The sequence below is a fragment of the Chiloscyllium plagiosum genome, unplaced genomic scaffold (assembly GCF_037043375.1).
Source record: "Chiloscyllium plagiosum isolate Xiang-an unplaced genomic scaffold, Cpla_swu_hap1 HiC_scaffold_5, whole genome shotgun sequence".
In the NCBI taxonomy this organism is placed as follows: domain Eukaryota; kingdom Metazoa; phylum Chordata; class Chondrichthyes; order Orectolobiformes; family Hemiscylliidae; genus Chiloscyllium; species Chiloscyllium plagiosum.
In genome coordinates this window covers 116623027-116650824 of record NW_028270143.1, presented here as the reverse complement: position 1 = coordinate 116650824, position 27798 = coordinate 116623027, and the positions used below count along the sequence as shown (strand labels likewise).

At 42.4% G+C, this 27798-nt stretch overlaps 1 protein-coding gene across 3 annotated transcripts in view; it reads right to left on the bottom strand.

Moving 5' to 3' along the window:
- Positions 1-27798, bottom strand: part of LOC122550126 (5'-AMP-activated protein kinase subunit gamma-2-like) — a 470860-nt gene that overhangs the window by 252645 nt on the left and 190417 nt on the right. For all 3 annotated transcript variants that reach the window (XM_043690750.2, XM_043690749.2, XM_043690748.2), the window contains exon 2: positions 20002-20073. In XM_043690750.2, coding sequence (XP_043546685.2) covers positions 20002-20055 — 54 coding nt within the window. In that variant the 5' untranslated portion in view covers positions 20056-20073. The remainder of the gene's footprint in view (positions 1-20001; positions 20074-27798) is intronic.

Genomic DNA, 27798 nt, shown 5'->3' with positions numbered 1-27798 from the left:
CTTAACTGTAAGTGAGGCCCACATCCCATGAACAAACTTTAAAAAAGTCTACTCCTGCTCCTACTTCTTATACAATTGTCAGTTCCTAGTGTCAGTGTGCATCCAAGGTGTGTGGACAGGTTGATCATCTCTTCACCATTTACCTTTGCAGTAACCAATGAGTACAGTACTCTAACTCCATGAAAACCTGCACCTTTAATTTGACAGAATTGGATGATCTACAGTTTGCGGCAGAGACATCTCCTTCATCCACTAGATGCCCAGTGAATTGCTCCAACACTGCTGTTACATTTTATTTTTCCCTGCTGGCTGACAAGTGTTTGCAATTGCATTACCCATTGAAAGGCTTAAAGTGAAACTCAAGATTGCTAAAGGGGCAGAAATGGCTTTTAGTAGGGTGATGTGCTTTTCCTGTCAGATTTGAAAAACCAAGGAGAGAAAACAAGGAGAGACTACGTCTGCAGCAAGTGTGTTTGGATGTCAATCCTATCGGATCGCATGGATTGGTTGGAGTATCAGTTAGGGGTAATCAGGAGTCTACAAGAGCAAAGGGATGTGGTGGATGGCAATTTCAGAAGATAGAAAATTTGCAGATACAGTCAGGTAGATGGTTTAACCCTAGGAATGGTAGGAGAGGTAGCCAGGTAGTGCAGGAATCTCCTGTGGCTATCCCTATCTCAAACAGAAATGCTATTTTGGATACTGGAGGTGGCAGAATGGCCTCTCAAATGAGTATAGCACTGACGGCTAGGTTTCTGGTACCGAGACTGGCTCTACTATAATCAGAGGTATGTTAGGTTCCAAGCGATTGATTGTAATTGGGGACTCTCCGGTCAGGGGATGAGAGGGACGTCTCTGCAGTGGACAGTGAGACATCAGGATGGTGTGTTGCCTCCCTTAGTCGAGCAGGTCTCAGAAAGGATGCAGAATATGCTGAAAAGGGAGAGTGACTAGCACAAGGTTGTGGTGCTCGTTGATACCAATGACATAGGTACGGAAAAGGATGAGGTCCTGCAGAGAAAATATAGGGAAGTGGGCATGAGGTGGAGAAGTAGATCCTAAAGGGTAGTCATATCTGAACTACTACTGACGCCACATCCTAGGAGGATAGAGCAGATGAATGCGTGACTGAAGGGCTGGTGCAAGGAGCAGGGATTCACATTTTTGGACTAACGGGATCTCCCCAGGAGTATAAATGACCCATGTAAGAGGGACGGAAAGGGGTCCAATATTCTTTGGGGCAATTTGTTCATGCTACTCGGGGGTTGGGGGTGTTGGAAGAACCAAAGTGATAGTGAGAAAAGAGAAAAGGCTGAGGTCGGGGCTGGTACAGTGGATATGTAGAACAAGTTAAATAGTCAAGGTAGACAAGAGCTTGGCAGACAATGAGGTAAGACTGAAACTAAACTTATTACAGTACATTAGATTTTTTAGATTACATTACAGTGTGGAAACAGGCCCTTCGGCCCAACAAGTCCACACCGACCCGCCGAAGCGCAACCCACCCATTCCCCTACATTTACCCCTTACCTAACATTACGGGCAATTTAGCATGGCCAATTCAACTGACCTGCACATCTTTGGACTGTGGGAGGAAACCGGAGCACCCGGAGGAAACCCACGCAAGATATGGGGAGAACGTGCAAACTCCACACAGTCAGTTGCCTGAGGCGGGAATTGAACCCGGGTCTCTGGCGCTGTGAGGCAGCAGTGCTAACCACTGTGCCACCGTGCCGCCCATTTATTTCAATGCAAGAGGCCTGACAGAGAAGGCAGATGAACTTAGGGCATGGTTGGAAATATCACAGCAATTACAGGACAGAGATGTGGCACAGAGATGAACAGGACTGCCAGCTTAATGTTCCAGGGTACAGCTGCTATAGGATGGATAGAAAGGTGGGGCAGTGGGGAGGGGGGACGGTGCAAGAGAGAAGGGGGAGTGGTGTTTTGTAGTTAAAGTTAACACTATGGCTGCGCTTATGTAGGATATCCCTGGGAGATTGTCCAGTGAAATTATATGGATAGAACTGGAAAATAAGAAAAGGATGATCACATTTTTGGGAAATCGAGAAACAAATATGAAAGGAGATCTCAGATATCCTTAGGGCTGTATAAGAATAATAGGGCTGTAACAGTAGGGGATTTCAACTTTCTAAACAAAGACTGGGATTGCCATAGAGTTAAGGACACTCTCTTATTCACTACCAGAGAAGGAGCAAGACTTGACCTTCTGTTGTAAATAAGGCAGGGCAAGTTATGGCGATGTTAGTGGGAGAGCACTTTGGGGCAAGTATTCACTATTCTATAACTTTTAAAATAGGTATGGAAAAGGATAGAACTGATCAAGAAGTTAAAGTTTTAAACTGGAGAAAGGACAATTTTGACAGTATTAGATTGGAACTTACAAAAGTTCATTGAGAGAGCTATGCATAGGTAAAGAGATGGTTGGGAATTGGGAGAGTTCAGAGATTGTATATTCCTGTTCGGGTGAAGGGAGAGGCTGGTAGGTGTAGGGAATGCTGGATGATGAGAGAGATGGAGGCTCTATGCTAGAAAAAGGAGATATATATCAGGTATAGACAGATGGGATTGAGTGAATCTCTCCAGGAGTATAAGGGCAGTAGGAGTATACCGAAGAGGGAAATCAGGAGGGCAAAACGGGGACCTGAGATAGCTTTGGCAATTGGAGTTGAGGAGAATCCAAATTCTGTAAGTACTATAAGGGCAAAAGCGTAACTAGGGAGAGAATAGGGCCCCCTAAAGATCAATGTGGTGCCTATGTGTGGAACCACAGGAATGGGTGAGACACTAGACAAATATTTAGTGTCAGTATTTACTATGGAGAAGTGCACAGACGCTAGGGGACTTGGGAAATAAACACCAATGCCTCGAAAAGAGTTCATATTACAGAGGAAGAAGTGCTGGGGGTCTTAAAACTTATAAAGGTGGATAAATCCCCAGGACCTGATCAGGTGCTTCCTAGAAGTTTGTGGGTAGTTCGGGAAGTGATTGCTGGGCCCTTTGCTGAGACATTTATATCATTGACAGCCACAGGCGATATGCCAGGAGACTGGAGGTTGGCTAACGTGGTCCAATTATTTAAGAAAGACTGTAAGGAAAAATGAGGGAACTATAGACAGTTGAGCCTGACATCAGTGATGGGTATGTTATTGGAGGGGATTCTGAGGAACAGAATTTACATTCATGTGAAAAGGACTGATTAGGGATAGTCAACATGGCTTTGTGCATGGGAAATCTTGTTTCACTAACTTGATTGAGATTTTTGAAGAAGTGACAAAGGAGATTGATGAAGACAGAGCAGTAGATGTTGTCTGTATGGACTTCAGCAAAGTTTTTGACGAGGTTCTGCATTGCAGACCGGTTAGTAAGGTTAGATCACATGGGATCCGGGAGAGCTAGCCAATTGGATACAAAATTGGCTAGAAGACAAGAAACAGAGGGTGGTGGTAGAGGGTTGCTTTTCAGACTAGAGGCCTGTGATCAGCGGTGTACTGCAAGAATTAGTGCTGGGGCCTACTGTCTTTTTGACATTTAAATAAATAATTTGGATGTGAATGTAGGAGGAATGCAGACGACACCAAAATAAATAACATTGTGGGCAATGAAGAAGATTCTCTCAGTGTATAACATGATTTTGATCAGATAGGTCAATTAGCTGAAGAGTGGCAGGTAGAATGTAATTTAGATAAATGCGAGGTGTTGCATTTTGCTAAGGCAAACCAGGGCAGGACTTATCCAGTTAATGGAAGGGCCCTGGGGCGTGTTGCCAAACAAAGAAACCTGGGGGTGCAGGCGCACTGTTCCTTGAAAGTGGAGTCACAGGTAGACAGGGTGGTGAAGCAGGCATTTGGCACGTTTGTTTTATTGATCAGTGCATTGCATATAGGAGTTGGGAGGTCATTGTGCAGCTGTACAGTGAGTAGCAAGGGCACTTTTGGGGTATTGTGCACAATTCTGGTCACCCTTCTATAGGAAAGACGTTGTTAAACTTGTGAGGGTGCAGAACAGATTTATAAGGATATCGCCTAGATTGGAGAGCTTGAATTATGGGGAGAGGTTGAATAGGCATTTTTCTCAGGAACGCTGGAGACTGAGGGGTGACCTCATAGCGATTTACAAAATCATGTGGGGCCTAGATAGGGTGAATAGATTCCAGGATAGAGGGAGTCTAAAACTAGAGGGCAGAGGTTTAAGATGAGAGGGGAAAAATTTAAAAAGGACCTGAGGGATACATTCTTTCACACAGAAGGTGGTGCATGTATGGAATGATAGGAAGGGTTTAGAGGGATATGGATCTATCAAATGCTGGCAAACGGATTGGGTCAGATTGGGATGTCTGCTTGGCGTAGATCAAAGGGTCAGTTTCCGTGCTGTAAAACTATGACTCAAAGATATTTTTGGTCATTCTTACTTAAAAGCAGAACCTAGATGTTTAGCAGCATTAGTAGTTTATAATCTTATGGCTAATTTATTTAGATAAATATGAGGGGTTGCATTTGATGAGGCAAACAGGGCATGACTTCTACACTTAATGGTAGGGCTTTGGGGTGTGTTGCCAAACAAAGAGTTAAACAGGAACAAAATACAGCCATAAAAATTAATAGAAACTGACTTTGCACAAGTGAAAGCACAGGTTTTGTTGGTAACAACTCTTTATGTTTTTTGCTGACTAACTCTGGTTTTGTACTGTGTTTCCAGGATTGAGCATCAAGATAATCCTGGATCTCAATAAATCCCAAACTCTGTACTGGAACACTGGGAGGCTTCTCAGGACACAGTAATGCTGTCTGTAAAAAAATGTTCACAAACTGCACTGACAGAGTAAAACATAATTACCTTCTGCCTCCTTTGACTTCCATTGTACATTTTACACAGGAGAAACATATTCAAAAAACAGCTTTTCATTTAAGCAATGCTGTGATCAATCATGGCTGTGTGAATGGGCTAGAACATGACAGGTGGAATACAAAGCAATTGAGTTCTGCAGAACAAAGAAAAGCCATTCAGCCCGTCACTCCTGTGCTGGTCAAAAACAACCATTCTAACTATTCTAATTCCACTTTCCAGCACTTGGCCTATAGCCTTGTATGCATTGGCATCGCAAGTGCACATCTAAATACTTCTTAAATGTTATAACAATTCCTGCTTCTAGCTATCAGCAACTTTCAGGGAACCACTGGCTACCTCATCCACACAAAAGTAAATGCAATAGCTGCAATTTGCAGAATGAGGCACCTTGTCTAACTGGTTAAAATCTTACTTTGCAGCCTACAGCCCACTTCCTGTTGTCCTGAAAGTTGTTGAGTGTGAGTTGCCACCAATATGGTTAGTGCATCTGGAACCTTGGTATATGACAGGAAATGACAATGCATCTCCCTCAACAATTACATTTACGAGTTGAAGAAAGACTGAGAAAAACCGTGAATTAGAGGCAAATCAGATATGGAATGAGACATAAAAAGAGAAAAGGTTAAGGGTTAAAGAAAAGAGACAGAAAATTAATAAGAATAATTAAAATTAACATCTTTTAAATTCACTATCTGAAGAAATTAGACATCACATCTTTTATTACACGTTAAGTACCAGGTTAAGAAAATCTGACTATCTATAAACAGGAGTTGCCTGAAAGTGGGTAGACAATAGACAATAGACAATAGGTGCAGGAGTAGGCCATTCAGCCCTTCGAGCATGCACCGCCATTCAATATGATCATGGCTGATCATTCCTAATCAGTATCCTGTTCCTGCCTTATCTCCATAACCCTTGATTCCACTATCTTTGAGAGCTCTATCCAACTCCTTCTTAAATGAATCCTTAGAGTGGGCCTCCACTGCCCTCTGGGGCAGAGCATTCCACACAGCCACCACTCTCTGGGTGAAGAAGTTTCTCCTGAGCTCTATCCTAAATAGTCTACCCCGTATTTTTAAGCTGTGCCCTCTGGTTCGGCACTCACCCATCAGTGGAAATATGTTTCCTACTGCCAGAGTGTCCAATCCTTTCATAATCTTATATGTCTCAATCAGATCCCCTCTCAGTCTTCTAAACTCAAGGGTATACAAGCCCAGTCGCTTCAGTCTTTCAATGTAAGGTAATCCTGCCATTCCAGGAATTGACCTTGTGAACCTACGCTGCACTCCCTCAATAGCCAGAATGTCTTTTCTCAAATTTGGAGACCAGAACTGCATACAGTACTCCAGGTGTGGTCTCACCAGGGCCCAGTACAGCTGCAGAAGCACCTCTTTGCTTCTATACTCAATTCCTCTTGTTATGAAGGCCAGCATGCTATTAGCCGTCTTCACTACCTGCTGTACCTGCATGCTTGCCTTCATTGACTGGTGTACAAGAACACCCAGATCTCTCTGTACTGCCCCTTTACATAAATTGATTCCATTGAGGTAGTAGTCTGCCTTCCTGTTCTTGCCACCAAAGTGGATAACCGTACATTTATCCACATTAAACTGCATCTGCCATGCATCTACCCACTCACCTAACTTGTCCAGGTCACCCTGTAATCTCCTAACATCCTCATCACATTTCACCCTGCCACCCAGCTTTGTATCATCAGCAAATTTGTTAATGTTATTGCTGATACCATCTTCTATATCATTAACATATATTGTAAAAAGCTGTGGTCCCAGCACGGATCCCTGCAGTACTCCACTGGTCACTGCCTGCCATTCCGAAATGGAGCCGTTTATCACTATCCTTTGTTTCCTATTAGCCAACCAATTTTCAATCTACTCTAGTACTTTGCCCCCAATACCATGCACCCTAATTTTACTCACTAACCTCCTGTGTGGGACTTTATCAAAAGTTTTCTGAAAGTCCAGGTACACTACATCTACTGGATCTCCCTCGTCCAACCTCAGAGTTACATCCTCAAAAAATTCCAGAAGATTAGTCAAGCATGATTTCCCCTTCATAAATCCATTCTGACTCTGTCCTATCCTGTTACTACTATCCAGATGTGCAGTAATTTCATCCTTTATCAAAGACTCCAGCATCTTTCCCACCACTGAGGTCAGACTAACTGGTCTATAATTTCCTGCTTTCTCTCGCCCACCTTTCTTAAAAAGTGGTATAACATTAGCCACCCTCCAATCCTCAGGAATCGACCCCGAATCTATTGAACTCTGGAAAATAATCACCAACGCATCCACGATTTCCTGAGCCACCTCCTTCAGTACCCTGGGATGCAGACCATCAGGCCCCGGAGACTTATCAACCTTCAAACTGTATTTTTGAAACAGTGTAGTTCCAGGGTCTGCGTTAGGGTCATGCTCTGTATTATTGATTATTCTTTTCCTCAGATTTTTTTCTCATGGTTTTCTTCTGCTGAGTCCCGTATCTGTCTGTTTCAGAAAGAGGAACATCCTCCTTTTGTTCCTGTTGTGGAACAGGATCATTATCCTAGACTTCAGGGGGATTCTTGTCCTCGGGTTTACCTTGGTTCCTCTCCATCAGGCACATGTGGGCGAGTTGAGGTGAGAGAAAGCCGTGACCACTGGAGAACATGCTGTAGTTCCACTGGGTCTCTAAGGGTACATGTGGCATAGCCTGAGGAGGTTGACCAGACTCTTGGGACTGCACTGCCATTTGCACTTGAACACTTTGGATGGGATTCATCCTAGACCTATCAGAGCTTTGGAGGGAAGCACCAATTTTCAGGTTAACCTGGATTCTAAGCTCTTTAGTATATGCTTCAGGGTTCTTCATTATACTCATTAGTTGGATTTTTTATTAATTCAGGCAATTTTATTTTACACCAGACCATTAAATTAACTTGCTATGTAGAGCTTTGAACTCACGAATGATCCAGGTTGCCATTCCCCTGTAGCTTTAAGTGACAAATCATCATGGGTCACCAGACCCAAAAAGTTAACTTTGATTTCTCTGCACAGATGCTGCCAGACCTGCCGAGTTTTCCCAGCAACTTCTGTTTTTGTATCTGACTCACAGCATCCGCAGATCTTTTGGTTTTTATGAATTTAAATTGAACTGCTTGCTCGAAGTATAAAATAGTACCACACAGAAGGAAGAATTTAAAGTCCTTTAAGTCTGTGCTAGCTCTTTCCAAGAGTAGCTAGTCTGATTTGTGATTAAAAGGCATTTGGATGGGTATATGAATAGGAACTGTTTGGAGGAATATGGGCCGGGTGCTGGCAGGTGGGACTAGATTGGGTTGGGGTATCTGGTCGGCATGGACAGGTTGGACCGAAGGGTCTGTTTCCATGCTGTACATCTCTATGACTCCATATCCTGAAACGTTTTCTCTTTTAAGTTTTCATCCAATTCTCTTTTGTAAGTTACAATTTAATTTGTTTCCACCATCCCATCAGTCAGTTCAATCATAGATTTCGCTGCTCCTTGGATGCTGCCTGAACTGCTGTGCTCTTCCAGCACCACTAATCCAGAATCTGGTTTCCAGCATCTGCAGTCATTGTTTTTACCTCAATCAAAGTCCTAGCTGTTCATTCTGCTTTAAAAAAGTTTTTCCCTGTGCTCACTGTCTCTCATTTTGAAAATCACCTTAAATCTGTGGCATCTGGTTATGGAGCTCTATCTTGTCCTTATTAACTCTTTACTTATCCCTGGTCATGCCTCACAAGCTTTATTGAGTCCTTTGAGGATGTGATGAGACAAGTTAATGAAGATCGAGCAGTGGATGTGGTGTATATGAATTTCAGTAAGACATTTAATAAGATTCCCCTTAGGCAGGCTCATTCAGAAAATTAAGAGGTATGGGATACAGGATTGGCTGGTTGGAAGAAGACAGTGAGTGGTAGTAGATGGAAAGTATTCCGCCTGGAGGTCGGTGACCAGTGGTGTCCTGCTGGGATCTGTTCTTGGGCCTCTGCTCTTTGTAGTTTTTATAAATGACTTGGATGACGAAGTGGAAGGGTGGGTTAGTAAGTTGGCTGATGACACAAAGGCCGGTGGTGTTGTAGATAGTGTCGAGAGCTGTTGCAGGAGACAACAAGAGAGTGAGAGGATGCAGAGCTGGGCTGAGAAGTGGCAGATAGTGTTCAACCTGGATAAATGCAAAATGATTCATTTAGAAAGGTTGAATTTGAATGCTGAATACAGGGTTAAAGACAGGATTCTTGGCAGTGTGGAGGAACAGCGTGATCCTGGGGTCCACGTACATAGATCCCTCAAAGTTGCCACCCAAGTTGATAGGATTGTGAAGAAGGTGTATGGTGTTTTGGCTTTCATTAACAGGGGGATTGAGTTTAAGAGCTGTGAGGTTTTGTTACAGCTCTATAAAACCCTGGTTAGACCACACTTGGAATATGTGTCCAGTTCTGGTCACCTCATTATAGGAAGGATGTAGATGCTTTAGAGAGGGTGCAGAGGAGATTTACCAGGATGCTGCCCGGATTGGAGGGCATGTCTTATGAAGAGAGGTTGAGTGAGCTCGGGCTTTTCGCACTGGAGAGAAGAAGGAAGAGAGGTGACTTGATAGAGATGTACGTAATGAGAGGCATAGATAGAGTAGATAACCAGAGACTTTTCCCCATGGCAGAAATAGCTGTCACGAGGGGTCATAATTTTAAAGTGATTGGAGGAAAGTATAGGGGATATATCAGAGGTATATTTGTTACGCAGAGAGTGGTGGGTGCATGGAATGCACTGCCAGTGCTGATAGTAGAGTCAGAGACATTAGGGACATTTAAATGACTGCTGGACAAGCACACTGACGGCAGTAAATTGAGGGGTGTGTAAATTAGGTTGATCTTAGATTAAGATAAATGCTCGACACAACATTGTGGGGCTAAGGGCCTGTACTGTGCTGTACTGTTCTATGTTCAAAGCCCTTCAGATTTTCAACACATCCACCAGATCTCAACTTAACCATGTCTGTATTAAGGTCAGCAATCCCAGCTTTCATGCATACTGTATCTGGACAACTTGCTGACTTCTCAATCAATACTCTGCAGGAAGAATTGTGTAAAGAGATTAGAGGAAAATAAATCAAGGAAATTGCATTTCCCAACTGGGGAGGAAATGTCAGTGGACCCAGGTTACCCATCTATTCCATTGGCCAATACACATTTTATGTTACCAGGTCTAAGAATGGAAAAATACGTTTGTATATCTTGACTTGGCCTGGCTTGCCACAGTCATGTGACCTCTACCTGTGCTGTTAATTGGTTTCACTTCAGCTTGTGGCAGCCATTGAATACCTTACTTAAAACAACAAACTCCTTTTTTTTGGGAAAAGAGAGGTTGAGAGATAAATGGAGTTTTTGATGATTTTGTCAGGGTACAATCAAGGGTCTGCAAGTCAAGGTCTGGCAGTAAACATTACACAGTGAACTCGCTCACAACAAACACCACCAAAGCAGACTAACCGGTCTTTATCAAAGTTACAAACTGACTGCTGCCTGCTCTTTATTAAGGTAGCACTTCACAAGTTTTAGATTTCTCTGTTCACAAATCCAGTGAAAGTCTTAGATTGCATCAGTTTCTTAACAGCTATGCTGGATCCTAATGCAAACGTACAACATAATGTTTCCACTATTGAAAAAGCTTCTGAGCATGTTGTTTAATCTCTAGAAATGTTCTTCATGGGCTATCTCTAACAATATATCTGATGCTGATACTAAAGATATTGGATTAAAACTGGGAAAACTGAATAAATATTATATGTCAATTGTCATGTGTTACAACCATTTCCTTCAGTGTACTGGCAGCAGGTAAAGTTTATGTTTATTCAAAGGTATTGAGTGATAAGCAAGAAGTAAAAAGTAAATAGTGGATAGCTATCTGTACTGCACCAAGGAATGAAGGACGTATATTGAGGTTGTTTTATTTGTCTTAATGTCCTGGTAAATTGAAGACAGATGCTCAGATTTCCATAAAACATTCACAACTCTTGGGTTCAAATGCGGCTCCTACAATTCTATGACATATTTGCTGCAGGCATTATCAAGTGTTCTCTGTCTCTCTGGAGATGTGAAACTGTGGCACATCTGCCCTCTTGGATGAATATATTTAAACTAATCCCATGCCATGGCACCTTTCAAAGTAGGGCAGGGGAGTTATCTCTGGTGTCTTGACCAATGGTAACTCTTCAATCATCATTACCAAAACAGACTGTCTGGGCATTGTTACAGAGTTGTTCATCAGATGCTGTTATGTGCAGATTTGGCTTGTGTCTTTCTGACACAACAAGGGTGCTTGTATTTCTAAAAAAAATGCTTCAATACTTTGTGATGCCCTCAGACACTAAAAGGTGCTAGAGAAATGCAAGGATCAAGAGTATGGTGCTGAAGTGTAGGGTGGCACGGTGGCACAGTGACAAGCACTGCTATCTCACAGCGCCAGAGACCCAGGTTCAATTCCTGCCTCGGGCAACTGTCTGTGTGGCGTTTGCACATTCTCCCTGTATCTGTGTGGGTTTCCTCCCACAGTCCAACAATGTGCAGGCTAGGTGAATTGCCCGGAGTGTTAGGTGTAGGGGAATGGGTCTGGGTGGGTTGCTTTTTGGAGGGTTGGTGTGGACTTGTTGGGCCGAAGGGCCTGTTCCACCCTGTAAGTAATCTAAAAACTAAATCTTAAAAAAGTACAGCAGGTCAGGCTGCATTCTCGGAGCAGGAGAATTGACGTTTTGGGCATGCTGAAATCGTCAATTCTCCTGTCCCTCAGAAGTTACGTGACCTGCTGTGCTTTTCCTGGGGAAATGCAAGATTGTTTCTCATTTTCCAAGCAGTACTTGGTCACCTTATTCTCCCTACCAAGATCTACTAGTTATGTAAATTACCCACCCATTCAGCAAATTCTATGAACGCTTAGATTTAGAAGTTATAAAAAGGCTGGGAACAGAAAAATTGGCCCTTTGACTGATGACCAAAAATAATTTAATTTAGCAACAGAGTGTCTGTTCATTGCACACTCTCTGTGGAAAAAGCAGTGCATCAACTGAAATTGGATGAACGTATTAAAAGGATTGTTGTTTCAGGTAACAGTTATTCACTGGATGGAACAAAATCATTAACCTGTTACTATAAATAGATCGACAGTTTTGTTAAACGATAAAAAACTTCCTTCAAAGACTTTACATTTTAAATCTTTTCCCCCTAGCAGTTTATCTTTTATGGGATGGTGAAAGCTACAAATAGAAAGAAAATTGAAACTCTCCTTACATGACTTCACTTCTCTCCCATTAATACTTTATCTTCCCTATTTTGTCTCACTTTCCCTCTTTGCAGTCGCTGTCTTGATTTGTTGCTAACACTGTTTCTCCTGGTCTTTTTCCATCTATTTTGGTTTTATATTTTTCTAACCAACCTGTTCAGAGATGTTATTACACACCTCTGGAGCAGGTAGGACTTAAACCCTGGTCTCCTAGGTCATAGGTAGGAGCATTACCACTGTGCCGCAAGAGCCTTTCTCGATCTGCTTTAACCAAGCTATTCAGATATATTGTGTTAAAAATCACACAACACCAGGTTATAGTCCGACAGGTTTAATGGGAAGCACTAGCTTTCGGAGTGACGCTCCTTCATCAGGTGATATCACCTGATGAAGGAGCGTCGCTCCGAAAGCTAGTGTGCTTCCAATTAAACCTGTTGGACTATAACCTGGTGCTGTGTGATTTTTAACTTTGTACACCCCAGAACAACACCGGCATCTCCAAATCAGATATATTATGACAGTTCTGGAGCAGGCGAGAGTTGAACTCTTGACCCAACAATAGGGACACTACCACTATGCCCCCTGGGTCTGTTTTTTAAATAAATATTTTCTCTAATCAATTTGTTCGGAGATATTAAAACACACTTATGGAGCAGATGGGACTTAAAGCCAGGTCTTCTGACTCAGATTTGGGAATATTGTTGCAACACCACAAGAGCCCTAACTGCGTTTGCGGTATGTTGTTTTTTTTATTTATTTTAATTTGGCCTGTTCAGTGTGGTCTTTATGCCGTTCTGGAGCAGACAAAACTTCAACCCAGGCCACCTAGCTCAGAGGTAGGGGCACCACCACTGCGCCATGTGGGCCAGAAGGGCTTGCATTATCATTTTTTTACTCAGCTATCAGTAACGACAACATCTCAGATTTTTACTCAGCCTGTTCAGAGTTGTTATTATAAACCCAGGGAACAGGGGAAACATGAAACTGAACCACCTGGTTCAGAGGTAGGGATCTGGCCACTGCATTACAAAGGCCTAAAAGGTCGGCTTTTCTTTCTAATCAGTCTATTCAGGAAAGCTATGGCACACTTCTGAAGTAGCTAGGACTTGAACCCAGGCCTCCTGGTCAGCGGCACAAGTGCTTAAACTGTGCTAAGAGCCACGGGTCTGCTTTATATATATTTTTTTTCCTCTTATTCCTAGATTCACAGACAACTGAGTGACTTTCCCATCATCTAAATCAGGGAGGGGGGAGGTGGTGGTTACCACATATATATTAAAGATCTTGCATCTGTGGGTTTGTGGTTGTAACTGTATATTAAGCAATGTAAGCATGTAAAATAACTTTCACTATATACCAAAAGCAGGAAACCAGATTTAAACTTTTGACTAATCCTATAGGAAGAATTTGTGAAACTTGAAAGGGTTCAGAAAAGACTTACAGGAATGTTGCCAGGGTTGGAGGGTTTGAGTTATAGGAAGTGGTTGAAAAGGCTGCGGCTGTTTTCCCTGGAGCTTTGGAGGCTGAGGGATGACCTTATAGAGGTTTATAAAATCATGAGGGGCATGGATAGGGTAAATAGATAAAGTCTTTTCCATGGGGTGGGGGAGTCTAAAACTGGAAAGCATAGGTTTAGGGTGAGAGGGGGAAGATTTAAAAGGGACCTAAGGGGCAACCTTTTCATGCAGAGGGTGGTAAGTGTATGGAATGAGCTGCCAGAGGAAGTGCAGGGGGCTGGTAAAATTACACCATTTAAAGGTATCTGGATGGATAGAAAACATTTAGAGGGATATGGGCCTAATGCTGGCAAATAGGACAAGATGAGGTTGGGATATCTGGTCAACATGGACAGGTTGGATCGAAGGTTCTGTTTCTGTGCTGTACATCTTTATGACTCTATAATTAGTCATTCTCTTTCGAACTTCAACCCAGCAAATTGAAGGCGGTTCCATTGAGGCGAACAGATTCAGCATTCTTCATATTCTAGGTTACTAATGTGCGCACACATCAAAGCCTCGGGCCATCTCAAACTACATATCATACTGCACACAGCATTGTCTAACTTTAGAATCGACAAAAACTTACATTTTTATAGTAACTTCAATATGGGAAAATGTTAAACGGTGCTTCACAGGGATGTCATCAAACAAGATTCAACACAAAACAGCATAGCAGCTGTTAAGGTAAGTGAAATAAGTCCTGAAACAGAGAGTAATGGCTTTCGGACAGTCTTAGAAGAGGAGTGAAGCAGAGTGTGGAAATAAGTTATGGAGGAGATTGCAGTGCTTAAAGCCTACAAATAGACAAGGAGGAGGCTGGGAGAACACAGCAAGCCAGGCAGCATCAGGAGGTGGAGAAGTCAACGTTTTGGGTGTAACCTTAATTCAGGACTAGGGGTGGGTTAAGGGAAGCTGCAGTTAAGGTGAGGCAGCGGAGTGGTGTGGTGAGGTAGGAATAGGTGAACACTGGTAGAGGGTACAACCTGGTTGGTCAATGGGAGGAATGAATCCACTTGGTAGCTGGAAGGAAGGGTCAATCAAAGGAACGGAGGGAGGGGGAGGGATTAAAAGGAAGTCAGGAATGGGAAACAAGGTTATTTGAAATTGGAGAATTGAATGTTGAGTGCTATAGGCTGCTCAGGCAGAAGATCAGATGCTGTTCCTAAAAGCACAGTTGTCTGTAGTCAGCAATTGAAACCAGGGATGTGTGTGAGGCATGAATTAGAGGAGCACGGAGATCTCAAGCAACTGGGGACTCAGAGGCAGTGGGAAGGTGGGTACGAGGAGAATTGAAAACAACGATGGAAGGTTCAAGATCAAGGACTAACAACACTGGGACGCAAAGTCCAACAGACAAGCGCCTATTAAATAGAGATAGTGCAGGGGTATGAGGAGATGGTGGTGAGAAACATCTGCATGTTTCCAGTGTATAAAACATGGTGTGCTTTCACAGAATGGTAACAGCACAGAAGATTTGGTGTGATGTGTCCAAGGCGATGCTGCAACACCAATCCAAAAGTCCCACTCCCGCCCCACTTTCCTTGGACATTTCAAGATACTTTGAACAATTACACATCAAAATTTTGATCTTGAGTAGATTTTTGGAATAAAAGGTATGTGTTGGGAAGTATGAGTGGGCAACAGATACTTCCTTAAAAAGGGTGGATAGATAGGGAGTGAAAATTATAAAAAAGGTGGGTAAAGATGAAGGGAGTGACCAGAATACAGAGCAAGTGCTACTTAGTGAAGCTCAACAACAAAAGCTTGATGAAGTGGGTCTTTGATTGGGACTATGGTTAAGGAAGAAGTAGAGGAGAAATGGAAGCACGCAAATTAAACTTTAAACTCCAGTCTGATGCCAAACATCATTTTTCAAATCAATAATCCACCTGAATGCACAACTTTCCATCCTCAAAAGCCAAAGTCGCAAAAATGATCGAGTTACTGAAGTGTTGACAAAGATCAGTATACAACAATGCTCACATGCCATGGTTACAATACCCACATACTCTTCACATTACAGCTTAAGAAGTGAAAGAACGAACGAACAAAATGTTATAAATCATCAAACAACACAAGTCTACTTGGACCATTAAGAAAGTGCCAGTAAAATTGGAGATTGTTCAAGGTTTGTTTTACTGTTTGAGCTATTCAATATCCTGGCCCAGATTTGTCTCAGTGCTGAACAACCACCACCAAACAAAGATCTGATCAAATCTGCATAAATTTACTTTAAAAAGTAATTCATTTTCATTTTAAATGTTTCAGAGTGTCCTGGGAATATGAAAAGGTATTACAATTGCACAATTCTTCCTTCACAGTTTTATTAGCTAGTGGCTTCACTTCTGGCAAGTTGGACTATACGCTGTTTTCCAGTGTGGGAGATGTCTAATGCCCTTAAGCAGTTGCCCCTTCCACTTGAAACAGAAGCTAAACTAAGCTCGTATCACTGAGCGTCTCTCAGCCTCCAGTGAGTTCAACCTGAGGGACGACTCTCCTCAAGACTGCCATTGATTTAATTTGCTGAAAATGTGTTGCTGGAAAAGCGCAGCAGGTCAGGCAGCATCCAGGGAACAGGAGAATCGACGTTTCGGGCATAAGCCCTTCTTCCTGAAGAAGGGCTTATGCCCGAAACGTCGATTCTCCTGTTCCCTGGATGCTGCCTGACCTGCTGCGCTTTTCCAGCAACACATTTTCAGCTCTGATCTCCAGCATCTGCAGCCCTCACTTTCTCCTCATTGATTTAATTTGCAATGCTGCTGCTGCTCTCTATGCCAGAGTCAAACTGTAACGTGAGCTCACCTGTCTTGGTTGGGTACATTTTTTCTATAGCCAAATAACTGAACAGACTAGAAATCTGGCAGAATCCAACCTGTTCCCCTTAAAACCCAACCCCTTGGCACCTGAACACAGAGCAGTATTCACAGCACCGTTGAAGAATTTGGGAACCCAGACCATACTAACTGAGGTGATTATTGTGGCTGATGAGCTGCATGTATGAAGAAAGGACAGTTTGCTGTTAGTAACTGCAGCCTAGATTCATCTTCCATTCACAGATACTTAAACGCCGGTACTTTTCACTGTAAAAGGAAGGCATCACCTTTAGTCAGTATTCCATTTCTAAGCTGAAGGGTTGAGGAGCTTTGTCTCAGTAATGATTTCATTTTGAACTAAGGAAGCATGAACCTAAAGTTTCTTCATTTAATTGCAAGGACAAAATCAGAGGTAAATTCCAAACACTCATAGCTAACAAAGATAGATTGGAACTAATGACTGCAGCATTTGTGATTCATGCAGTACAGTGAACCCTATTAAAAAGCCATCCAGTCATGCATTATAATCAAGTGTCAACTTGGCTGTGTTGGCAGCACTCTCACCTCTCAGTCGGGAGGTCACGATGGCACTTGAGTGCTGCCTTGTTAGAGATCTTTTTATTTAATGACTTGTTAAAGCAAGGCCCCATCTGCTAGTTCCTGTGGACATCAAAGAGCCCATTGCAATTATTCAGAAAACAGTGGGGCTTCCTTCCAACATCTTGACCAATATTTGACCCCAAGCTAAATCATCACCAAAAAAAAATGATGAACTCAGCACAAACTTGCTTCAAAAAGCCCTAGCATTATGAAAAGGCACTAGAAACACTGAAGTTCTTTTACAACAACTTTTATAAAGTAGTGGCTTCCTACATGGCAAATTAGGGCCTCTGCTGTTTTAGATATTCTCAGCAACCAGTTTGGACATGCGATCATGCACCTCCAAGGCAGGTGGGACTTGGAGCTGGACTTTCTGGCAGGAGAGTTTGTGCTCCAAATGTGCCACAAGAATCGAAAGAAACAATGAAAGTGGATCAACCTGTGTATAATGTGCAACTTCTCTAACGCCCACAAATAATTGCCCCTTGCACTAGTAAGAGTACCTCAGACTAGCCTGCACAAAGCAGCTTCTCTCAAACTCAGTTTAGTGCAAGCTCAAGCAACAGCACCTCAATTTTCATTTCAGCATTTTATAATCTTCTGGCTCCAACATGGAGTTCAACACGATTGGATCATAAGCTTGGTCTCTGTGCATTACTATTATATTTTTTTCACTGGCTTGTTTCTTTCTTTATCCCATGATGTCATGTTCAGTTATCTGCTAAACTGTCGGTCATAGCTCATCTGGTCTTAATTGTGATCTCTTTATAATGTACTCATTATCACTTTCTTTGGTTCTTGCTTCACAAAATCTATTGTTGGTTAATTTCTCGTGCTAACCCCTATCACGGAATCTTCTTCCTGCCCCCTCCCCACCAAACTACTGGCTTGAAAACTGCTATATTTATCTTGTGAAGAATAGTCATAACTGGGCTCCAAATATTATCTCTGTTTCTGTCTTCACAGATGTCCCTAGTCTTGCTGAGTTTCTCCAGCACGATCTGTTCTTATTACTTATTTTTCTTCTGTCCTGATGAAATATCACTGACTCAAAATATTCACTGTTTCTCTCCTCAGATACTGTATGGCCTGCTTAGTATGTCCAGCATGTTTTTGTTCTTTTTAATTTCAGATTTTCATAATCTGCAGTATTTTGCTGTGGTTGTGTCTCTCCCCATATCCCCCCACCCCGCACCTTTTCACTGCTCACTAGGGTGGCACACTCTTATCAAGATGTTGTTTTGTTGACAACTTGTTTCATCACCCCTCTATTTGCTTTCCTCCCACCCCCCCTTCCCCCCTCGCAACGTACTTGCAACCAATTCCCTCTTCTACAGTTCACAATTGTTCCCATCCCTCCAATTGTCGTCTGACATGAGCTCTCTGTTGCCCCAGTTTCGCTCCTTCGTGATTTCACTCTGTTTTCCTTCACTATGTCATTAAAGATCCTCTGGGAAAGAGTGATCAGAATATGTTTGAATTTTACACTGGAATTCACAGGCATTTAATTAAGATTTAAGACACTTGTTTTGGATTCCCTAAAAAAGAATTGTGGGAAAAGTGGTCTGAATATGACTAACAAGAGAAGTTAAAGAAAGAAGTTTGTACTATTTATAGAATCACTGAACTGTTACAGTGCAAAAGCAAGGCCATTCTGCCCATCATATCTCCATTGGTCAATCACCTAAACGAGTGATAAGGCTGAGAATTGGGAGAAAATTAAAACTCAGCAGAGAATGGCTGAAAAAATTGACAGTAAGAAAGGGGAATGAGAGTGATGAGGAACATTGCACTTTCAATGACCACTGGACATTTCATAATGATGTACCAATGGAATACTGTTTGACTTAGAGAGCATGAAACACGACAGGTGAATTATGCATGTAACATTAGAATGATGACCCCAATCTGATCAGCACACCACTCTAGTCCCATAAAGGGCTTTAAATTATAGTAATATCACAGCATAGGAGCAGGCCATTTGGTCTATCATGCACATGCAGTTCTCTGCAAAAGCAACTCACTAGTTCCATCCCACCTTAGCTTACAGACTTGCAATCTTTTATTCCCTTGGAAATGAAGAACCTATTTGGCTCTGCTTTAAAAATATTTAATGACTCGGCATCCACTGCCTTTTGAGGAAGGGAAGGTCAAAGACTCTCAACCCTCAGAGAAAAATAAAGTTCCTTCATCTGTTTTAAACAGATGACTGCTTATTTTTTAAACTATGACCCCTCCCAGCTCTGCAGTCTGGTGCTCTTGAACTACAGAGTGCCCCAGTTTTCTTCCTCCACACACATTTTATAGAACCCCTACAGTGAGGAAAAAGGCCATTTGGCCCAACAATTCCACACCGACTCTCTGGAGAGCACCCCACCCAGACCCATCCCCATATCCTATCCCTGCATTTCCCATGGCTAATCTACCTAACTTACAGATCCCTGAATACAATGGCCAACCCACCCAACCTGCACATCATTGGACTGTGAGAGAAAACCGGAGCACCCAGAGGAAACCCGCACAGACACAGTGAGAATGTGCAAACCCCACACAGACAGTCACCTAAGGCTGGAGATTGAACCCAGGTCCCCACCGCTGTGAGGCAGCAGTACTAACCACCAAGCTACCTTGACACCCTAACTTGCAATGAGAATTTTAAGTTAGAGTAGGAGGGGGATTTATTTAGAATCTTTTTTCTTCAGGCTCTACCTTTTCACAGGTGACATGAATACAGTACTATGAATAAAGAAGGTACTATATGGTTTATAAATAAAGCTGTCATGGCAGACAGGGTCCTCTGAAAAGTGATCCTGAACTTACTAAGTCAATACTCCTGTGCTTAGTGTCACCTCGCGATGATCACAGAGGCACGTTGGGATGTTCATGTTTTGTGATCCATATAAAATGAATAAATTAACAATTTATACCTTATGAGAGATATCTTTTTCAGAGGTTTCCACATCACCATCCAGGAAAGGCATAGCAAACGAACTCAGATCCTAAGTGCAAAAAAAACAACGTGATTATCCAACTATCTCAACACAAACCTGTGTTAAACTGAACTTTTAAATTCTATGATCTAATTATGTGCACAGCAAATTCCAAAAACAGAGGAAACCCTCTGAAACAATTTCTAAATAATTACAATCTTCATAAGCCACCAAATGTTAAACAAAATACTTCATCAAGATTAGTCCAAATGCAAATTGTGGCTATGCAAGTACAATGTTACTGTGAGAACACTTATGATAGCTGCTCTTAACAACCTGAGCGGCTTTAAATAACAATAAGCTTTTTACTCTTTATAGATTCCTTTCTTAGGCAGGAGACAAATGTACAAAGGGATTTTGTTCCAGGCTAGTTTGCACTATCAGCTGTTATACGGCTCATAGCCTTTAAGAGACATGTTCATGATATCATCAGTACATCACAGCATGTGATGTGACAGCATAAAGATCTCATACTCTATCTCACCTTGGATTACATGAAACATGAAATCTAATAAATTTCCTTGCTGTGAGATTTGCTTGTGTTTTTGGCAAGACTTTAAAACTAGATTATCAGAAACATGGAAAATGGAGGTATATTCAAAGCAGGAAATAGGAGCCAGAATCTTAATAAATGACTCTAAAAGGCTGAGGCAACAGCAGTTAAAAAGCGGGCAGCACAAGACTCTGGCAATGTTAGAAGATAGGTATGAAAATAGATAGTGTATTGCAAGGAAAGCAGAGAAGCCAAGAGCATGGATAGACATGGCAGCATGATCTTATTGCTTTCATGGAGACTTGGCTCAAAGAGGGGTAAAAATGACAGGAAAAATGACATCCCAGGATACAGAGTTTTCAGGCAAAATAGAGAAGGGGATTAAAACACTAATCCCCAGTTTAATCCTTGCTCCTGTTCCCTCAAAGGAGGAAGAGTAATATTCTCTCTTTTAACTTGCCATAAGTATTGGCTCAATCATTTTTGCAAACCTTTCCAATTTACAGGTCTGACATCAGGCACCAATGCTGCCCTGCTTTCTGCCCACACTGCTATGTTTTTCACTTCATTTCAAAAACTTATCCAATTATTACCTTAACAGAAATAATGACATCTGCATCAACCTCTCCCTTGACAACCATTCCACTCCCTCACTGCACTCCCTCACTCTCTCAATGCAAGTGATAAATTGATGACCCGTCCTGTCATCAACATGTACTGCCAAAGGAAATAATCTTGTCTACTCATTTCTGTCAGAATGTTATGTAATGCAAGTCCAGTATATTCTCACAAACGAGTTTCCCATCTTTGGCACCATCCTAGACCAGTACTGAACAATCTATATGATTCTAGCAATGCCCAAACCTGCACACTGTGGAGGTTACTTGCTACATAACTAATTAACATGAATAAATGCACCTTTACTCTTCATCTACTCTATATTCATATCTGTACATTTCAAGAGTCTATTGGCCTTCATGAAAAATGCAGCTTCAGTCAGACCTTCATAAAATTATGTATTTGAAAGTTTCATCGTCTTTTCATTCACACGGTCATGCATAAAATTGCCTTTGCCTTCTGTAGTTTAATTTCTTGTCCACATCTATTTTTCTGAAATCGTTTGTAATGGCACCAAACTCTGGCTTACCAATTTGCAATACAATGGAGTTTAGTTGAGTGTGCTCAGGCTGTACAGACATTCCCCTTTTGGATTCTCTAATCTTCTCTCACAAGCTTGCATAACTCAACAGATAAAATACTCGCCAATACTGCTGCACACGTAATCACCTGTTTAGTTTCATCTTCATTGGCATGGCAGCTGATTGTTGCGCCACTACTGATTAAAGTGTTATTCGTATATTAATGACTGTCTGGACAATTTGACTCCTTTGCTATCAGTCTGTTTATAAAAAATATTAACAAAGTGGCTCATCACTCTGATTGGCCAAGTCAAAATATCCCACCCCTTGAATGAGGAATTTAGCCTTGGGAAATCATTTTAGTATCTACACTGCACACCTGAACCCAATACAGTCCAATATAATTAATGATCACTTAAATGTGGTGGGTCTTTTACATGCATTTTATTATATACTGGAAGCTAGTAACTTGGAAAGGTAAATAGGCTAGCAAAGTATTTGTATACTTTTCAAAATCCATAGAAGACAACAACTAGCTGTGATTTTACAGACTCTTTTACATAATACTATCCCAAGGTAGTTCACAGGAACAACTGAAATAAAATTTGACACCAAGGACAATTAGCCATTTGGATACAGAACTGGCTCAAAGGTAGAAGACAGAGGGTGGTGGTGGAGGGTTGTTTTTCAGACTGGAGGCCTGTGACCAGTGGATTAGTTTACTTACAGTGTGGAAACAGGCCCTTCGGCCCAACAAGTCCACACCGACCCGCAACCCACCCAGACCCATTCTCCTACATTTACCCCTTCACCTAACACTACGGGCAATTTAGCATGGCCAATTCACCTAACCTACACATTTTTGGATTGTGGGAGGAAACTGGAGCACCCAGAGGAAACCCACGCAGACACGGGGAGAATGTGCAAACTCCACACAAAGAGTCACCGGAGGCAGGAATTGAACCTGGGTCTCTGGCACTGGGAGGCAGCAGTGCTAACCACTGTGCCACCGTGGAGTGCTGCAAGGATCAGTGCTGGGCCCTCTACTTTTTGTCATTTACATAAATGATTTGAATTTGCAGATGACACCAAAATTGGAGGTGTAGTGGACAGCGAAGAGGGTTACCTCAGATTACAACAGGATCTGGACCAGATGGGCCAATGGGCTGAGAAGTGGCAGATGGAGTTTAATTCAGATAAATGCGAGATGCAGCATTTTGGGAAAGCAAATCTTAGCAGGACTTATACACTTAACGGTAAGAACCTAGGCAGTGTTGCTGAACAAAGAGACCTTGGAGTGCAGGTTCATAGCTCCTTGAAAGCGAAGTCGCAGGTAGATAGGATAGTGAAGAAGGCGTTTGGTATGCTTTCCTTTATTGGTCAGAGTATTGAGTACAGAAGTTGGGAGGTCATGTTGCAGCTGTACAGGACCTTGGTTAGGCCACTGTTGGAATATTGCATGCAAATCTGGTCTCTTCCTATCGGAAAGATGTTGTGAAACTTGAAAGGGTTCAGAAAAGATTTACAAGGATGTTGGCAGGGTTGGAGGATTTGAGCTATAGGGAGAGGCTGAACAGGCTGGGGCTGTTTTCCCTGGAGCGTTGGAGGCGGAGGGGTGACCTTATAAAGGTTTACAAAATTATGAGGGGCATGGCTAGGGTAAATAGGCAAAGTCTTTTCCCTGGGGTCCGGGAGTCCAGAACTAGAGGGCATAGGTTTAGGGTGAGAGAGGAAAGATATAAAAGAGACCTAAGGGCAACTTTTTCACGCAGAGAGTGGTATGTGTATGGAATGAGCTGCCAGAGGACGTGGTGGAGGCTGGTACAATTGCAACATTTAAGAGGCATGTGGATGGGTATATGAATAGGAAGGGTTTGCAGGGATATGGGCCGGGTGCTGGCAGGTGGGACTAGATTGGGTTGGGATATCTGGTCGGCATGGACGGGTTGGACCAAAGGGTCTGTTTCCATGCTGTACATCTCTATGACTCTATGACTATGACATAAAGACTGGTGAATGAACAGTTGAGATAAATTTTAAAGTGCATTTTTAAAGGAGAGACAGACCAAGGGGTTCAAAAAGGGAACTGCAGGGGCAAGGATGTGGGAACACGATGGCATGGCGAACAATTTTGAACATGATGTGGAGGTGCTGGTGTTGGACTGGGGTGAACAAAGTTAAAAATCAAACTTAATAGAGACATATAAGATAATCAGAGGGTTAGATAGGGTGGACAGGGAGAGCCTTTTTCCAAGAATGGTGATGGTGAGCACGAGGGGGCATAGCTTTAAATTGAGGGGTGATAGATATAGGACAGATGTCAGAGGTAGTTTCTTTACTCAGAGAGTAGTAAGGTTATGGAATGCTTTGCCTGCAACGGTAGTAGATTCACCAACTTTAAGTACATTTAAGTCGTCATTGGACAAGCATATGGACGTACATGGAATAGTGTAGGTTAGATGGGCTTCAGATTGGTATGACTGGACGCCTCCTAGCAGAGCGCTTTAGGGAACATCTCCGGGACACCCGCACCAATCAATCACACCGCCCTGTGGCCCAACATTTCAACTCTCCCTCCTACTTTGCCGAGGACATGGAGGTCATGGGCCTCCTTCACCGCCGCTCCCTCACCACCAGACGCCTGGAGGAAGAATGCCTCATCTTCTGTCTCGGAACACTTCAACCCCAGGGCATCAATGTCGACTTCAACAGTTTCCTCATTTCCCCTTCCCCCACCTCACGCTAGTTCCAAACTTCCAGCTCAGCACTGTCCCCATGACTTGTCCTACCTGCCTATCTTCTTTTCCACCTATCCACTCCACCCTCCTCCCTGACCTATCACCTTCATCCCCTCCCCCACTCATCTATTGTACTCTATGCTACTTTCTTCCAACCCTGCCCTCCTCTCACTTATCTCTCCACCCTTCAGGCACTGTACATGTGTTCCTGATGAAGGGCTTTTGCACGAAACGTCGATTTTACTGCTCCTCGGATGCTGCCTGAACTGCTGTGCTCTTCCAGCACCACTAATCCAGATTCAAATTGGTATGACAGGTCTGCGCAACATCGAGGGTCGAAGGGCCTGTACTGCGCTGTAATGTTCTATGTTCTATGTTATAACACCAGATTATAATCCAACAGGTTTATTTGACAAAGGAGCAGCACTCCAAAAGCTTGTACTTCCAAATAAACCTGTTGGACTATAATCTGGTGTTGTGTGGGTTTTGACCAATTTTGGAGCCATTGAAATAAGGTGCATGCAAGAGGCCAGAACTGGAGGAGTGTAGTGATCTGAAGGTTCTGGGTGAGAGAGGGTTTCACCAAAACAGGGCTAATTGAACCCATGAAGTTTGAGCTGCGAATTTTGAAATTGAGACATTGCTGAATTGGGAGACAAGAGGCAATGTGTGAGCAGAATTTGTTGGAAATTGGTATACCTGCAGCAGAGTTTGGGAGAGCTGATGTTCACTATGAGGGTGAGAAGGAAGGGTAGCAGGGTAAGTACTACTAATGTTGAGCGCAGAGATTAAAAAAAATAGGTGAGAGTTTCAGCAGCAGGCGAGCTGAGATAATGGGAGAGGGAAGAAAGATAGGTAACGTTACACAGGTAAACAGTCTCAGTCTTGGAGAGACTTTTGGAATAAAGGTGAGTTTATGGACAAGCAGATAGCCATTATCTTGAAGAATCAACCTCAGGGAGAGTGATGGAGTCAATGGCACAGATAATGCCACAGCAATAAATTGTATGTTGGATGGTAAATATTTGGTGTGAAACTAAATGGAAGGATTGTGGCTAAAACAGGGTCACTGGACTAGTTCAGGAAACAACCAGTGTAATAGGAAAGCAGCAGCTTTGGCATTTCAGTAAGCTGATACTAAATCTGTGATTTTGTGAAGAGGAGTGATACACCATTTCAATCCAAACCAAAGTTGTAATTGTCAGGTCACACCCAATCTTGCTCAGGATTGTGCAGTTAAACATAAGGTACTATTGTGCTGTTTAAGTTTAGGATTGCATTCTAAGGCTGTGTGTAATTACTCTGCATTTTGGAGATTAACGCTCAGGTTAATTAATAAATTAGATTGGAAGGCAGAAACCTGAGTTTTCTTTTATAGATTCATACAGCGCAGAAAAGGCCCATTGAGTCTGCATCGACATAACCACTAATAAAACTGTACTAATCCCAATTTCCTGCATATCCTTTAATAATATTCAGGAAAATAGTTATTGAAAACTGTAGGCATTTCAGCCCCATTGTTAATTTGGGGGTGGGGCGCAATGCAGAGATGATGTTTGAGTGTCAGTAAACCTGGAAGTGTGGGTCATTTGAAGATACTGCCAGATTTAATGGACATTGAGGGAGGATTGGAAGTCAGATGCTGAGAATAATATCTGAGCATTGAACTCATGCAGCCTGGACTCAATCTGTGGAAACCATGATGTGATTTCCAGATAAGCTTACAAGACATAAAGTGGGGTGTGGTGGAGCACCACTCCTGCTTTTCTCTTGGTCACAAGCAACAATGTTCTCTCCCCACCCCTTTGAACCATCCCTGTGGTATTAAATTTAAAGGTGAACTAAAGTTAACCTTATTAAAGTATTTGACTTCAAGGCCTGTCCCTGAAGGACAGGTTAGTCACCTGTTTCTTGACCCACCTTTGATAATGGTTGGAGATTGGTTTCTGATTGCTACATCGGTTGTTGACTTTCCTACATTCCAACAGTGACCACACCGCAGAAGTATTTCATTGACTGGAAAGGACTTGGGGACATCAGAAAGTCATGAAAGCACAAGATAAATTGAAGACTTTTTTTTCCCCAAAAGAAGCTACTCTGAAGTAAAATTCTGCAAATATTGCAAATCTGAAAAGAGAACCTCAAAATTTTGGAAACATGCAACAGGTCAAGCAGCACCAGAAATGAAAGGAAATAGAAATGTTCCAGGTCAGGCAGCATCCAAGGAGCAGGGGAATCAACGTTTCGGGCATGAGCCCTTCTTCAGGATCTATCTCCCTCAGAACCAGCTCTCAGAGTGAACAGAACCTCTGACACTCCTGTTTATATATATTTTTTAGTTTTTAGTTTATTAAACAGCACAAGTTACAAACAAGTTATTAACAGCCGTATACAAGAAAAACCAGTAGAAGCTGAAATGAGGCCAAATCAACAGAAAGGGATGGTCTGTGCGAAGATGGAAGGGAGGAGAATGAAATAACAAAAGGTTTAATGGTGCAAAAGTCAAAGTGTGGTTTGAATACTCAAATAAAACCAAAGTACTGTCGACGCCAGAGATCTGAAATAAAAATAGGAAGTCTTTTTCTGCAGCTGCTACCAAACCTGCAAACTTTCTCCAGCACTTTCTGTTTTTTTGGAGAGCTGTCTGAATGCAAAGTGTAGGGATAAAGAAAGAAAGAGGACAAAACCAATTCAGCAGAAAGAAACTCAGTTATTCTTTGTGGTCTTGGGCAGAGCAGCTGCCATATGTGATGCATTCGGATAGGATACTTTCTGATGTACACGTTTAATAATTGGTAAGATTCATCATGGACATGCCAAATTCAAAGATGTAGAGGCGTTGGTGTGCTTTCTTGACTGTAGTGTCAATGTGGATGCACTAAGATAGAATTATTGGTGATATTTATTCCTAGGAACTTGAAGCTCTCAACCATCTCCACCTCAGCATCATTAATACAGAAAGGGGCACTGAAATAACGTAACAGAGGTCAGTATCCCACCACCAAGTCACCCTTTATTTACATGTGGCAAGTCCTTGACACTGATCTATCTAGGAGAAAGTGAGGACTGCAGATGCTGGAGATCAGAGCTAAAAATGTGTTGCTGGAAAAGCGCAGCAGGTCAGGCAGCATCAAAGGAGCAGGGGAATCGACGTTTCGGGCATGAGCCCTTCTTCAGGATCTATCTCCCTCAGAACCAGCTCTCAGAGTGAACAGAACCTCTGACACTCCTGTTTATATATATTTTTTAGTTTTTAGTTTATTAAACAGCACAAGTTACAAACAAGTTATTAACAGCCATATACAAGAAAGAGCAATTTACAGGGGAAAGGGGTGGCAAGCCACACCCCAAACCACATCATACA